We start from the raw sequence: 16,190 nt of genomic DNA on the forward strand, positions 1-16,190 counted from the left end.
TTACAGATTTTTAACCCTCTAATCAAGTGCTTCTACCACAGATATTCCCCAAAATAAAGACAGAATACAAATGGATGGAGAGTTGGTCAGTCCACGGAAAGCAAACAATTTTGCTGCTCCCAAGCCAAGCTGCAGTGACGACTTTCATTCCTCTTAGTAAAAACAAAACCAAACTGCCTCTGCTTTTATACTGTGAAATAAAAGAGAAGCAGAACAAAACATCATGTTCTGAGCGCTGCCGCTTACCTTATGTCAGTGATGACAACAACATGTTCACAGTCTCCCTGGTGACAATATAAGTAAGGAAAACCCAGTTTAATACACAGGTCATTGAAGGTGAACTCTTCCATTTTAGCAGTCTGAAATTTCCCATAGCCTCTGTCGTGGGACTCTGACCATTCGATGATAGTTCTGAAGGGGGGAAAAGACAACAGTATTTCATTAAGCCACACCAACCTAAAAATGACTGCAAGTATTGCACAAAGCCTGGCTCACTCAATAAACTGGACAGTTGCCACCTTGAGGTAAAAATCTCAGTGATTGACATAAGCAAATATTAAGAACTCTGAATGTGTCTTTATCCATTAGAGCAACAGTTCTCAAAGTGTGGTTCCTGAAGTCAAAATGATCTTCGTGATAAAATGTCAATAATGCCATTCATCTCATTTTGTTCTGGAAAAGTTATTTTCCCCCTGAATTATTAATGTTAACATGTAATGGGATTAAATTAGTTAATATTTAAAATATTTCTTAGGTTCAACTTCTAATATGGTAAATACTGATAGCTATAGCCCACATAATCAAAAGCTCTTTGGAGTCCTCGATTATAGTATAAAGGAACGCTGAAACCAGCAAGTTCGAGAACTGCTACGTTAGAATACAAATACAAATGGCTATAATGAGAGAGGATGTAGATAAACACTCAGAAACAATACACATATATAATCTAGTAGCCAGGACACTGATAGTAAACGTAGGGGCTAATTAACATGACTATGAGCTATAGATTTTTCATGTGATATATACTTAGCCATGTATTTACATAGCCATCCAGGGCAAACAACAGTATATACTGGACAAGCAGAAAAAATAGTAAGATTAATGTATTGCTATCATCTAAATATGAGAGACTAATAAAGTAGTTAAGTGGGATGTAAAGTTTCTTAGATTTGCTAGATATTTTTTTTTAAGTAGGCTCCACACCCAACCTGGGGCTCAAACTCATGACCCCCGAGATCAAGAGTTGCTACTGACTGAGCCAGCCTGGTGCCCCAAGCCTTGCTGTAATTTCTAAGACAGCAGATAACACAAAGATTTTGAAATGGTCTGTGTGACTCTTTGATAAGAAAATTTTCTTCCTGAAGTAAAAATTTTGATTAACTTACTAATACCTAGGCCAACCAGATGAAACAACTGAATATATTTTAAAAACTGAGAGATACTTCTGACCCCAAAACAAACAAAACAGCCTAATAAAACAATTCCTTGGCAAAGACGCTTAATGGGCCCGTAACATGATTTGTGGAGTTCTATTTCAAGAAGCAGAAACAGGAAAAACTGAGAAGATTTTTGAGAACTGTACCTGCTCAAATCTCTGCACTCGGGGTATCTTCTATCGTTGTAAAATGTCCCTTCAAAATAAAAGAAAGCTGACTTGTACAGGTCCTATAAGGAAACAGATGGCATTGAAAGAGTCCGCTATTAACAACTGGAAAACTGCTACCAATTCAAAATCTATAGGTCATAAAACCACACTAATATGCTTTACAGTCACTTCATGCACCCTCACAGAATATGCTTAGCTCATTAATTTGTTTACTGTTTACTATTTAATGGGAACCTCCTATGTGACAAGCATTATGCTATTTACCAGAGATGAAAGTGGAAACATCTGATCCTTGCTGCTATTTTCAATGTTATCCTATCGCTGTTTTAATCATTAGGTCCGATTTAAATTTGTATATTCTGAGGCTTGTGAAAGGAACCTAATTAGAAATGAAATAAACAATATTATTCAATTATATGAATACACCGCAGTGAGTTATTTTGGATACCAGAAGCAAAAACCAAAAGTCACATTTTTTTTTTTTAAGATTTTATTTATTTATTTGACAGAGATAGAGACAGCCAGCGAGAGAGGGAACACAAGCAGGGGGAGTGGGAGAGGAAGAAGCAGGCTCATAGCGGAAGAGCCTGATGTGGGGCTCGATCCCATAACGCCAGGATCACGCCCTGAGCCAAAGGCAGACGCTTAACCACTGTGCCACCCAGGCGCCCCCAAAAGTCACATGTTTGATATTTCCTCAGCAATAAATGATCACAGAGTTATGTTTTTCTGTTATTTTTTAATATTTTCAATGCACTCTTTTAAAAAAAGATTTTTGTTTATTTATTTGAGAGACAGAGAGAGAGAGAGCATGAGTGGGGAGGAGAGGGAGAAGCAGGCTCTCCGCTTAGCAGGGAGCCCGATGTGGGGCTCGATCCCAGGGCCCTGGGATCATGAACTGAGGTGAAGGCAGACACAACCTACTGAGCCACCCAGGCGCCCCTCAGTGTACTTTTTATTTTAAAATTATTTATTTGAGAGAGCACAAGTGGGAGGGGCAGAAGGAGAGAGGCTCTCCTCGCTCAGTGTGGAGCCCAACGCTGGGCTCAATCCCACACCCTGAGATCACGACCTGAGCAGAAACCAAGATTCAGATCCTCAACCAACTGCGCCATCCAGGTGCCCCTCAGTGCACTTTTATAAAAATTCTCCCTTCAAACTTTCCATAATTCTTAGGCTGACTTTGAGCATCTATTCTTACTCAAGCAATCCTGCCCCCGAGTACCAGAGTCGTCACACACCTGATCTGAACCATCAGGTTTCTTAACTTCCAGCCTACCAGACTTTCCAGACGGGTGTCTCTTGATCTTCACTGCGTAACAGAATCACAGAAACACCAAAGACCAAGTTTCACCTCAGAGCCATTACATGAGAATCTCTCAGGATGTGGCCCAGGCACTAACGTTTTCCCAAGAAGCACTGCTGACTTGCTCTTCACAGTATCCTGACAATCAGACCCCTGGGGGAGGGTCAGAAGACCTGTGTTCTTTTTCCTAATCTGTAGACACATACTCCTCAGACCTCGGGCTCCTCACCTCTATCTCTGCCACGCTGACAGGACTGTGAAACTCCAAAGCAGTTCACGAGCTGTGAAAGACATCTAAGTGTCAGGTATTAAAAAAATCTTACTCTAAAATAACTGGATTTATCGCCTCCCTCGAGGCTTCTATTTTTCCTTCTTCATTCCCTCATTTACAGCTTATCTGGCAAGGGCATCAGACACCCTTATGAGACCGGCTGTGCTCTTCTCCCTGGCCGTCACTCTGCTCCCTGCTTCTTCATGTAGCGTCAGAGTCAAGCCATGACCTTCCTTCCAGGTGCTCGTAGAGACAAAAGGAGAATACGGACTAGAATGCCACACGCAGCTGCTGTTAACACAAACACTGCCACTGCCTCTCCTTCGGGACACTCAGAGAGGTAAGCTAGGGTCTAAAATAAAGGTTCTGCAAGAATACTGCCTTATTTTGGAAATGAAAACAAAAGTTTCATTTTTTTTTTTCATTACAAAATGGTTCTACAGAATTCGAGGTGATTTAGGCAACTTAATGCTTTTGGTTGGCATAATTATTATTTAGAAGGGGAACTGTGTTCCATCTAAATCTGAAGTCATCCACTAATAACTTTTCCTTGTCTCAGTACACAAACAGAACAGAAGATGTGAGCAATCTAAACACCAGGTAATTTTGATTTTCAGTGGCAACCAGAGAGCCTCACTAATAGAGTTTCCCTATTTTGTCGTAGCTGACCAGCTTTGGGGAGGAGAAGATTGCCAACCAATATGGAAAACCTAGTGTAAGAAGTTACTTCAGTTATGTACCTAATGAAGCCCAAGTCTACTGTTACTATTTCCACTTTATAAACAAAATAACTATCGAGAACTAAGACGATCATCCGAACCAAGTCATTTATATATAATTTTAGGCATCAGTAGTTTGTTCTCTTGCTAACATTCAAATCAGCTATATTAGAATTTCAGAAGTATTGGCTCCTGGGTGGCTCAGTCGGTGGGGCATCTGCCTTCGGCTCAGGTTATGATCCTGGAGTCCCAGGATCAGGCCCCACCGTCGGGCTCTCTGCTTAGTCGGGAGTTGGCTTCTCCCTCTCCCTCTGCCCCTCCCCACAGCTTCTGCTCTCTCTCTCTCTCAAATAAATAAATAAAATCTTCAAAAATTTTTTTCAGATGTATTCCTAGAATCTGCTGTGAGAAAATGGTAATGGGAGAGATGCTGAAGAAGCTCTCTGTCTTACACCAGGGCTTTACTTATAATAAGGAACAGCAATATGTGCCAAGTATTTCCTTAAAGTTCCTCTAAGCAAGGCCCTTAAGAGATTATTGACCCCCCCAAAAAAAGATGAACTAATCTGAGCAATGTTAAAAACAGACCAGATAATAAATTGTGAGGGAACCATTTAAAATTAAATAAATAAATAAATAAATAAATAAATAAATAAATAAATAAATAAAACTTGAGTAGAAAATGCTGGCACTGATCTTACACATATATTTTTAAAAAGGCACTCATTCTTTAACTTTATATACCATAGTCCATATTAACTTTAATACCATAGTCCGAAAAAAAAAACGTTAGCAAAATATATTACATGTTAGAAATAAGCCTTTAAAAGAGATTGAAATATACTGGCCCAGTGCTCCCAGTCTTTTCACATACTAAAGCCATCTAAGTTAATGTTCAAAATTCTTGCTTATCGGTTGAAATAAAGATTCTCCTTTCCTCAGCTACAAGAACGGCAACTCACTGATTTTTTTTGCCCATGATTACCAATGGAACACATGCCAAATATCTGTCCAAAAAAGCATTATAACTTATGGTCCAATTCTCAGTTTTGTTAGGTCTGACAATGGCATGAGGTGAACAGATAAAATAATTTGGCAAAACGCTGAGAACTGGTGAAGGTGGGTAATGGGTACATAAGGACTCCTACTATTTCTTTTGTGTATGGTCAGAATTTTCCAAGGGACCACGTTCATCAAGAAAGATGAGGACTCAGATACACAGGAAAAAAAATTCCAAAGCAAAAATTAAGAAGAAAACCAAACCATAAAATACAAATGCCAATCGGTGAAATAAAAATCTTTCTATAGGTCAGACAATGTTAGTATCTGCAAAATGTCACCGTTCTGGAGTTCACTTTCCCAAACCATAGCTGCAGAACAAGCATAAAACAGCTCTCTGAACAGGCAGAGATTCCAGAGTCCACGTGTTAGAAGCACAGCACAGCTTGAGTGTTCACTCGCTGCCTAGTCAGCAAGTAAACAAAAGGGCAGGGAAAGACCCTCACGCCTGGCGTCATGCCAACACGGCAAAGAACGTGGGGCTCGGAAGGCAAGTTGACAGGGTCTGAATCCAGCTTCCACCCTGCTTACCGAACATGGGAAACGCGTGACGGCACGCTGACCCAACGTTTTCTTACCTTTCAAATGGTGATAATTAATTCTGTCCAAAGTGTACTGTCTGTCTAGCACATTGTAAGTGCTCCATAATCAGAGGATATTATTATATTTTAAAATTTTTAAAAAGATTTTGTCAGAGAGAGAGGGCACAAGCAGGGGGAGTGGCAGGGAGAGGAAGAAGCAGGCTCCCTGCTCACCGGGGACGTGAGCTGAGCTGAAGGCAAATGCTTAACTGACTGAGCCACCCAGGCGTCCCAGAGGATATTATTTTAACAAAGAGATGGAAGAGGCAGAAACAATACAACTGCATGTGTGTTAAGTATTTAAAATAGGACGATGGGTCATCCAGCCCCCTGCTTAGAAAGCACTGATGTACGAACACAAGGTACTAGACACACCCGGTTAAAAACCCTCTCCGGGGGGCTCCTGGGTGGCTCAGCCGTTAAGCGTCTGCCTTTGGCTCAAGGCGTTATCTGGGATCGAGCCCCACATTGGGATCCCTGCTCCGCTGGGAGCCTGCTTCTTCCTCTCCCACTCCCCCTGCTTGTGTTCCCTCTCTCGCTGGCTGTCTCTCCCTCTCTGTCAAATAAACAAACAAATAAATAAATCTTTAATAAAAAAATACAAAACAAAACAAAACCCCTCTCCAGGGTTCCTGGCACTAGGACTCATTCCCAGGTCTGACTCCAACTGCTTTGAGCAGTGATAACATGATTGCCATGAGAGTGAATTCAGATTTTGCTTATTAAAGTGAATTTAGAGACGCTTGGGTGGCTCAGTTGGTTAAGCGTCTGCCTTCAGCTTAGGTCATGATCCTGGAGTCCCCGGATCAAGTCCCAAATCCCAAATCGGGCTCCTTGCTCAGCAGGGAGTGTGATTCTCCCTCTGACCCTCCCGCCTCTCATGCTCTCTCTCTCATTCTCTCAAATAAATAACTAAAATCTTTTAATAAATAAATAAATAAAGTGAATTTCTAAAACCTTTATAATTACACTTTTTTTTCTTGGTAGAGTTGAGAAACTGCAGAACACTGCTGCTTCTCCTTTAAAAGAAAAGATAAATTTTTATTTTCTGGTCTGCACACAGCCTTGAAATTCCATTTGTTTCTCTTTAGTCTAATGTTTATTCCAAGAGCACCAAGATGCCAAACCTGAAGAAACCAATTCTCTTAAAACCATTTTTGGTACAACTGAAAAACTAAGCGAAATCTATGTGTGAGTCCTATGACGCTGGTCTCCTTGCCAATCACAAAGGGCTGGAACATAGCCAGTCTTGTGGGCCAGAGACACATATCAGATAGCACCAGCCGATTATAATGGCCAAACGAAATGGTGCCAGAGTGGCAAAGGGAGGTCAGGAAAAATTTTATGTAATAAGTTTTAAGCTGGGTTTGGAAATATGAATATGAACCAGATGGATGGAGGGAGGGAAAGGGCTTCCTACCATGTTCAGACACTCGGAGGCATGAAAATGTGCTATACTTGAGCACACAAATTCTCTGTGGCTGAAGCATAAGCTGCAGAAGTCGGGGGTGGATGGTATGGAAAGTGAACTTGGAAATCATCATTACAAAAGGCCTTAGATGTCAGCCTACAGAGATCCTCTTAGATTTTTAGATTGGAGAATGACAAGATAGATTTCTTTTCATTTTTAAAGATTTATTTTTTTATTTTTTTTAGAGAGACAGCAAGAGCGGGGCAAAGCCTAAATGTGTTTTCAAAGTACAACCAAAGCTCTCGCTGATGCCTTCAATGTGGGAGGAAAAGGAGACAAGGAGGACTCCCAGATTTTTAGCCCAAGTAACCAGATGCAGAACGGTAACCAAGTAACCTATCTGCTGAGATAGGAACACTGGGGAAGGCATAGATTGAGGTGGAGAGATCTACAGTTTGCTTTTGAACAGATTAAGCTTGAGATGGCTATTAGATATCCAATAAACACCGTCAAGGATGGGGCGGCTGGCTGGCTGAGTCGGAACAGCATGTGACTCTTGCTCTTGGGGCTATAAGAGCCCCACATTGGGTTATACGTTACTTAAATAAATAAAACTTAAATTAAAAAACTGTCAAGGAGACTGTTGGATATAGAAGTCTGGAGGTCAGAGAAGATGTTGAGACTGGAGATATAATTCTGGGAGTCCCAGTACTGATAGCTATGAACCTGGGTAAGATCACCTTGGGAGGAGATACAGATGGGAAGGTCTGAGGACTGACTCCCAGGGCTTTACAACATAAGTCAGGAAAAGGAGAAGCATCCAGCAAAGGGATTAGTTAAAAGTCAGTCGACAGAAAGAAAATCAAGTGGGTGTAATGTCCTAAAAGCTAAGTAAAGAAAATGTTGCAAGGAAGAAGAAATGTTCCATGGTGTCACGTGCCAATGAGTGGTCTGAAAAGGTGAGGACTACGTCTATGGTGGCGTCAAGAAAAGTGATTTTCGAAGAGTGGAAGGAACAAAAGTGAGTGCAAGACAAGACGATGGCAGAAAAAGAGAAACAACGAATTTAAGGACTATTATTAACTCATTATTGATACTACGTGCTGTTATTCACTCTAACTGGTTTGCTGAGGAGGAAACAGAAAAGATGAGTGGTGGCCAGAGGAAGAGGCGTGGTCACGACAAGGTTTTAGGAAGGGAGCTAGCACAGCGCATCTGTAACGAAGCGAGAGCTGCCAGCTCACCAACCATAACGCGAGGCCAAGCACGGTGAGGACATGGGATCCCCTAGGCAGGCAGCCTGGCCTCAGGCGCCGGTAGCTTTAGCCCAGCCACTGTCCCGGGTGGGAAGGCAGGGTACATGGGCAGATGGCTAAATGGAGGTGAGAGGTGAGAGGTGATGGAAAGTTCTTTTCTGGTAACTTTATTATCTCCATGAAACAAACAGCCAGGGTTTTCCTGAGGGTAAGTCATGAGGATATGTAGGCAGTTTCAGAATGAATCACACAGTTTCCCTGAAAAGAGAGTGAATCGAATATAGAAATGCAATAAAAATGCGAGGCAGCACTGAGGCTAAGTGGAAATGGTCAGGAGGCACTCAAAATAATGGTCTGGAAGGGCGCCTGGGTGGCTCAGTCATTAAGTGCCTGCCTTTGGCTCAGGTCATGATCCCAGGGTCCTGGGATCAAGCCCCGCACTGGGCTCCCTGCTCTGCGGGGAGCGTGCTTCTCCCTCTCCCACTCCCCCTGCTTGTGTTCCCTCTCACTGTCTCTCTCCTGTCAAATAAATAATAAATAAAAATCTTTAAAAAAATACCTTTCTATATATATATATAATGATAATGGTTTGGAAATCAGGAGAGAATGCAGTGACAGAGAGACACTAACAGATTAGAGTACACTTAAAACCATGAAAACCGGGGAAAGACCAGGAGAATTTATAAGAACCTAGGTTCTTTTTTTTTTTTTTTAAGATTTTATTTATTTGACAGAGAGAGCATGAGCGGGGGGGGGGGGGGGGGGCGGCGAGCAAGGGGAGGAGCAGAAGCAGACTCCGCAGGGCTTGATCCCAGTACCCCGGGATCATGACCTGAGCCGAAGGCAGACGCTTAATCTACTGAGCCACCCAGGTGCCCTGAAGCCTACATTCTAACGACAGTTATGTAGCTGGCGGCACAGGAACCAGCAAAAAGAGTGACTGCGGTGGTTCCATTCAAACTCTCTCTCTGTTCTACTTGACCCGAATATCCTTTTCTGATCTACAGGAGAGGCTGCCCCTTTTAAGTGAGCCAGTAAATCTGAGGTCTCTACCAGAGTTGTACCAAGTAACAGAATTAGCTGGAATTTGTCCTACCATGAAATACAGAGGGATCAAGGCCCTACTACTTTACTGGGCCAGCAATCCCTTCGGAAAACTCTGTGGGTGGCCAGCCTACCACTTTGCTCCTTTCTATCTTTATCCAATGGGCATGTAAATTTCTCTGTCCTTTTGAGAGCACCTCCGTGGGAAACAGCAACAGGGACCAATATCAGATGCTACCTGTGTCCCTGCTTGGTATTGTGCCTTGGACTGACAGTACCTTCTGTGGATTATGAGGCCCTCAGGTGGACACCCAGCCTTTGCTGGGGGCTGTCAGGACAGACGGAAACTCACAGTTTGAAAGAAAGAGTGAAGAGCAAATTCAAATGCTAGCGAGGTCAAGTTGTATGAACACGGAGACGAGGTTAGACAATTAGGTGGTAACTAGGACCTTAAAAGAAGAGTGTACACAACAGAATGGCTGAGAACGGAAGAGGAGATAAAAATCAAAACTGAGCACAGCCTCATCTTTGAAAACGTCTTGATGATAAAAAGAAGGGAAGAGATAAGCTTGATGGAATGGCACAGAAGAAGAAAGGATTTACTAGAACGTTTAGGAGTCTGCTAGAGTAATCACTACTTACTTAGCTTTTATTATGATTATCATTACTATTATTATTTCTTCTTGTTTTATGAGGGTTAAGGAAAAAACAGCACCTTACTTTGCTTATGTGCTCAGGAGCTTGATCAGGAGTGTTGCTGAATTCTCCACCAATCTGGAGGTCACTGACACAGCAAATTGAATCCCTCAGCTCCGTGAGCTTCTGACTGCCCAATACCAGCATCGTCTGGTATGGCTTGTGTTCTTTGTGCTAAAAGTCAAATGGTAAATAAGTAAGTGCCCAGTTAGAGACGAAGCAATTAAACTGTAAATCCTGTCCTGACCAGATCCAAATGAAGTTCCTGGTTTTCTTAATTTAAGAAATTAAGATCCCCATAACTTAGCGTTCTGAGTTTTCTTAGATCCTGTATTTGTGGATTTGGAATCCATTAGTTACAGGCCCAAATTAATGGCCAAAATTTTTACATCTCCCCTGTGATCCAGAGCCCGGGCTCTGAAGCCACATCCTTGTTCTCACTCTCACACACCAAGCCAGTATTTCCCCTGTCCTCAATCAATGTAAGGTCAGGTAGCGGACAACTAGGGACAGTCCCTACACCCCCGAGCCTGCTGGAATTATTCCAACTAGCCAAGCCTGAGCCGTTCGCCCTGCCCTGCCCATGGAAACCTCAATAAAGGCTGTGGCCTATGGCTTCTCCTCACTCCTGCCTCCCGACTGTCACTGGTGCTTCCCCTGTGGCCCTGCAGCTGTGGCAGAGTCGCTCCTCTCAGGAAACGTAAGTAATAAACATCTCTCAATGGCGCTGGCCTCTAGAATGGTCACTCAGCCACCTCCATAAGTTAGGGTCCCACAGGCACTACTGAGACACTTGGTGCTATGGTCTGAATGGTTGTGTCCACCCCAAATTCAGACATTGGAATCCTAATGCTCAAGTGATAGTGTTAGGAGCTTGGGTCTTTGCGGGGGGCAGTGGTTAGGTCGTGAGGGTTGAGCCTCATGAACGAGATCAGTGCTCTTATAAAAGATCGCACAGAGTGCCCTAGCTCCTTCTGCCACCTGACAAGTCTGTGAGCTGGAAGAGGGCCCTCACCTGCCTGTGCTGGCCCCCTGAGCTTAGACCACCAGCACCCAGAACTGGGACAAACTCCTGGTTACAAGCCGCTCCATCAGTCATACGTTGTTGCAGCAGCCGCAACGACGAAGACACTTGGCAACAGAACCTTTTTTAGTTTAAGCTAAAGTTTATAATCAAGATGCTACTAAAAGGAATTAATTACCAAGAACCTTTGGAATATAACTTCACCTAGCAGCATTGTGTTTTATTTATTATTATTATTTTAAGTAGGCTCCACATCCAACCCAGGGCTTGAACTCACAACCCTGAGATCAAGAGTTGGCCAATCTTGGGGCGCCTGGGTGGCACAGTGGTTGGGCCTCTGCCTTCGGCTCAGGGCGTGATCCCGGCGTTATGGGATCGAGCCCCACATCGGGCTCCTCCGCTGTGAGCCTGCTTCTTCCTCTCCCACTCCCCCTGCTTGTGTTCCCTCTCTCGCTGGCTGTCTCTATCTCTGTCGAATAAATGAATAAAATCTTTAAAAAAAAAAAAAAAAAAAAAAAAGAGTTGGCCAATCTACACTAACAGAGCCACCCAGGTGCCCCAGCAGCAGTGTGTTTTAAAATTTCCTGCAAGTTACCTCATTCACGTCAAACAATCTATACACTACTCTCATGTTATAGACCTAGGGTTCAGTTTTATTGGTTTGGTTTGACTGGTAATTTCAGATCTTAATCAAACAAGGTAATTAGTACTAACAATGTCCCAGATGCTTCATTACTGACTATTCACAAATGCAATTCATGTATAGTAATATTTCAATTAAACCTTATCAAAGTTTGTGACATCTATATGGGGAATCAGGAATACACACACTCAGGGCTAGGACAGAATTCTTTTTATGAGCGACCTCTAAGAAATTTCTGAATATTCCTGTTCACTTTCTGCATTTTCATCAAAGAAGAGCTGTCTTTAGTTAGACAACTTCCCAAGTATTCTGAATTGGTGAACAAAGGTTACCCTACTCCTTTACCAGTCACCTATTCTGTAAAAAAACAAAAAACAAAAAAACTAAGAAAACAAACCCAAGAATTCATACAATTAGAATCATTGTGGATTTACATATACTTTCAGTTGCTTCCAGTGCAACAATTAGGAATAATGCATTCTAATATTATAACCTACATAAAACAGCATGTTTGCATTTATTTTGAACCCTAAGAACTGCAACTCTTCAAATAATTAAACCCTTTGACAAAAGTCACCCATATTATCCATGAAATTCAAAAGGTTTTACTACTGACCTTATGAAATATAACAGGGTATAAAATATTCACAGATAGGATAAGCTCCCCTTCTTCAATCATGTCTGCTGGATTTTCAGGCTTTTTTCCTATGGCATGTGACTCCTGAAGGAGAAAAACAAGTAAGAGACCTTAAAATCACAGTGTGACTCAGCTACGAGGCAGTGTGGGCAACAGCTGTAAGCAAGGGCTAGCGTCAGACAGCCCTTGCTTTGACTCCTAATTTTAGTTCAAAAAAATTATTAAAACTCTCTAAGCTTTAGTTTCATCTTTTGTTAAAAAAAAAACAAAAACAAAAACAAAAACAGAAAACACTCATTTTATAGAACTATTGCTGGGAATGTGTACATAAAGCATCTAATAATGGTTGGTACTAAATGCTTAGCAACTGATGATAAAACAGGAATATCCCCTAATGTTGGTATAACATTGGCATTTACAGTTGCTAGTAACACTTTTACATACCTCCTCTCGTGTTATTACGAAAGCTATCTGACAGATGCACAGAGGTTCAGACAGCAAGGTAAATCAGCAAGTTTGCATGCAAATGCAGATCAGTTTGGCTCTAAAACCAACATTGTCTTGCTTTTTACATTATCACGTCTGTAATACCTCACGCTTCTATTATGTGTGCACAATAACTATAACATAGAGACCCCCAGAGTAGACTAGTTAAGAAGTACAGGTGCAAAAAAAAGAGGGAGTGACAATATACAAAACGGCATAGCAGACAGCTCTAGAGATCAGTCCCTCCACCAAAGCAACCAGTAAGATGGAAAGAGAGATTGGAATAAATTATTTTGGAATTCTGGAACCTGATCAGTCAGTTACATCAACCATGAAAGTGCTTGATGAAAGGACAAGCTGCTGATCTTTCATTATTAAGCACAGAGTGCAAACCAACTACCATCTCCCGTTCCCCAGCCCCACTGCAGATGTGGAAATAAGGGCCAGTGTTCCTGAACAGATGGCTGATGCCATGACAAGCAATGAAGACCTTGTTCTCCCAAAACTGGGAGTTATTTTGGCTGCTCTGGTAAATGCCCTGATGGCCTGGTGTAGACACTTGCCAGGGTACTGGGCCTCCTGCCACCACTGTGGCCTCCCACAGCAGCAGCTACCGGGAAATTTAGAAACAGGGCCTTTTCCCTTTCTTTCTTTTTTTTTTAATTTGTGGAGGCAGACATTTAAGGAAATCTTGAACAGGCCACTGGCTGCCCACAGAGATAAATGAAACAGAAATATCCATAACCATATACAACAAGGAGTACACCCAGCTCCAACAATCAACAAGTAAAAAAAATATATTCAGAACGTCCAGTATAGATTTGTTGCTCTCAACAAAAACATAAAGTACACAAAGAAACAAGAAAATATGTCACATTCACAAGAAAAAAAATTTGACAAAAACCACCCTTGAGGAAGCCCAGATAACTTGAGGACGTTACCAAAGATGCTAAATCAACTGTTTTAAATGCACCCAGTGAGCTGGAGTAGGACAACATATTTGAAGTCATAAAAGATAGAAAAAAACCATTAACCAAGAATTCTATACCTGGCAAAACTATCCTTCAGGAATTAAAAAGAAATTAAGGCCTTTTCAGATAAAAAAATATAAACTATGAGGGAGTTCATTACCCGTAGGCTTTGTATAAGAAATGCTAAAGAGAGTTCTTCAGGATGAAATCAGGGGACACTAGACAGTAACCTGAATCCATAAGAAGAAATAAAGAACACTGGTAACGGCAACTACATAGGCAATGTAAGCCAGAGCTAGTGTACTTTTAGTTTATAACTTTTTTCCCAAAAGCAAATGCATAAAACAATATTTATGAACTTATGTTAAAAGACACATAAAGATGTGATCTGAGACAGTAAGTAACAACATCAGGGGAGAAGGACAGAGATGTATATAAGCGGAGTATCTATCCTTCAAGGTACTACTGAAACAAAGTTGGTATTATTAAGACTAGGCTGTTATAATTTTAAGATGGTAATTGTAATCCACAAGGTAACCACTATGAAAATAAGTACACATGGGAAGTGTACTTATTAGTACACATACATATGGAAAGAAGGAATAAAAAATACACCATAAAAATTCAACTGAATACCAAAAAAAAAAAAAAAAAAGACAATAGAGGAACCAAGGAACAAAAGATAGGTATGACATACAGATACCTAAATGGTAGAAATAAATCCTCATCAGTAATTAGTTTAAATACAGATGGGCTAAACTTTCCCATTAAAAAGGGAAAGATTGGCAGAATGGATTAAAAATATTTGATTATATACTCTCTGTAAGAGACTCACTTTAGACGTGAAGACACAAAGAGGTTGAAAGTAAAAAAATGGAAAAAGATATTCCACACAAATAGTAACCAAATGAAACCTACGTTATCGTCAGACAAAATAGACTTTAAGTCAGAAAAGGTTACAGGAGACAAAGGAGGACACTGTATATTGATAAAATATGCAATCCAAAAAGAAGACACAGTAATTATATACATATGTAGCTAACAAGAGAATGCCAAAATATATGAAGCAAAACTGACAGAATTGAAGGGAGAAATACACTGTTCTATAATAGGTGGAAACTTCAATACCCCACTTCCAATAATGAATAAAATAACCACACAGAAAATTAATAACATTACAAATCAATGAGACCTAACTGACATACAGAACACTCCATCCAGTCTTCTCAAGTGCACATGAACGATTCCGAGATAGACCACCAAGTCTTATGAATTTGAAAGTACTTAAATCATGAAAAGTATATTTTCTGATTATAACTGAATAAAACTAGAAATCATAATAGGAAAAAAACTAAAAACGTCAGTGGAAATTAAACGACACACTCTTAAACAACCAATGGGTCAAAAAAGAAATCACAAGGGAAATGAGAAAATACCTTTAGACAAATGAAAACGAAAACAGAACATAAGAAACTTACAGGATGCAGTAAAAGCAAATAAAGAGGGAAACTTACAGCTGTAAACATCTGTATTAAAAAAGAACAATCTCAAGTAAATAACCTTACTGTATATACTAAGGAACTGGAAAAAGAAGAGCAAACTAAACCAAAAACTAGCAGAAGGAAGGTAACAATCAAAACTAATCCAGGAAAAAATAGAAAATCTGAATATTAATGGTATATTGGTGTAGTGATGATATAATGGTAAGGAGACTGAATAGTAATTAAAAACCTCTTAACAAAGAAAAGCCCAGGACTAGATGGTTTCACCGGTGAACTGTACCAAAGAATTAACATCAGTCCTCCTCAACGTCTTCCAAGAAGTCTGAAGAAGAGAGAATACTTTTTTTTTTTTTAAACAGTAAGCTCTATGCCCAATGTAGGGCTTGAACTGATAACCCTGAGATCAAGAGTCACATGCTCTACCGACTGAACCAGCCAGAAGCCCCGAGGTAATCCTTTTTTTTTTTTTAAAGATTTTATTTATTTATTTGAGAGAGAGGGAGAAGCAGACCCCCATTAAGCTGGGAGCCCGACATGGGGCTCGATCCCACGACCCTGGGATCATAACCTGGGTAGAAGGCAGAGGCCCAACAACTCAGGCGCCCCCAGAAGGGAATACTTCTTTTTTTTTTTTTTTAAGATTTTATTTATTTATTTATTTGACAGAGAGAGACAGCAGAAGGGAATACTTCTTAACTCATTCTATGAGATCAACATACTCTGATACCAAAGTCTAACAAAGACACCACAAGAAAACTACAGGCCAATATCCCTTATAAATGTAAATGCAAAACTCCCTAACAAAATACTAGCAAACCGGAGCGCCTGGGTGGCTCAGCTGGTTAAGCATCTGCCTTCGGCTCAGGTCATGATCTCATAGTCCTGGGATCTAGTCCCGGTACCGGCTCCCTGCTCAGCAGAGAGCCTGATTCTTCCTGCACCGCCCCCCCACCCCCGCTCTATCTTAAGTAAATAAAT

The 16,190-nt window shown here is 41.1% G+C and overlaps 1 protein-coding gene across 3 annotated transcripts in view; it reads right to left on the minus strand.

The window, feature by feature from the left end:
• The window catches only part of SNAPC3 (small nuclear RNA activating complex polypeptide 3), a 37,859-nt gene that overhangs the window by 5,250 nt on the left and 16,419 nt on the right, over positions 1 to 16,190 (minus strand). For 2 of the 3 annotated variants that reach the window (XM_045780663.2, XM_045780664.2), the window contains exons 4-7: positions 12,233 to 12,337; positions 9,974 to 10,123; positions 1,583 to 1,665; positions 247 to 411 (exon numbers count right to left, since the gene is read on the minus strand). In XM_045780663.2, the coding sequence (XP_045636619.1) occupies positions 247 to 411; positions 1,583 to 1,665; positions 9,974 to 10,123; positions 12,233 to 12,337 (503 nt within the window). The remainder of the gene's footprint in view (positions 1 to 246; positions 412 to 1,582; positions 1,666 to 9,973; positions 10,124 to 12,232; positions 12,338 to 16,190) is intronic. The other variant, XM_087869629.1, reaches the window with a different exon arrangement.

Source organism: Ursus americanus, chromosome 18, assembly GCF_024610735.1.
Source record: "Ursus americanus isolate L20-20 chromosome 18, mUrsAme1.1.p, whole genome shotgun sequence".
NCBI classification, from domain to species: Eukaryota; Metazoa; Chordata; class Mammalia; order Carnivora; family Ursidae; genus Ursus; species Ursus americanus.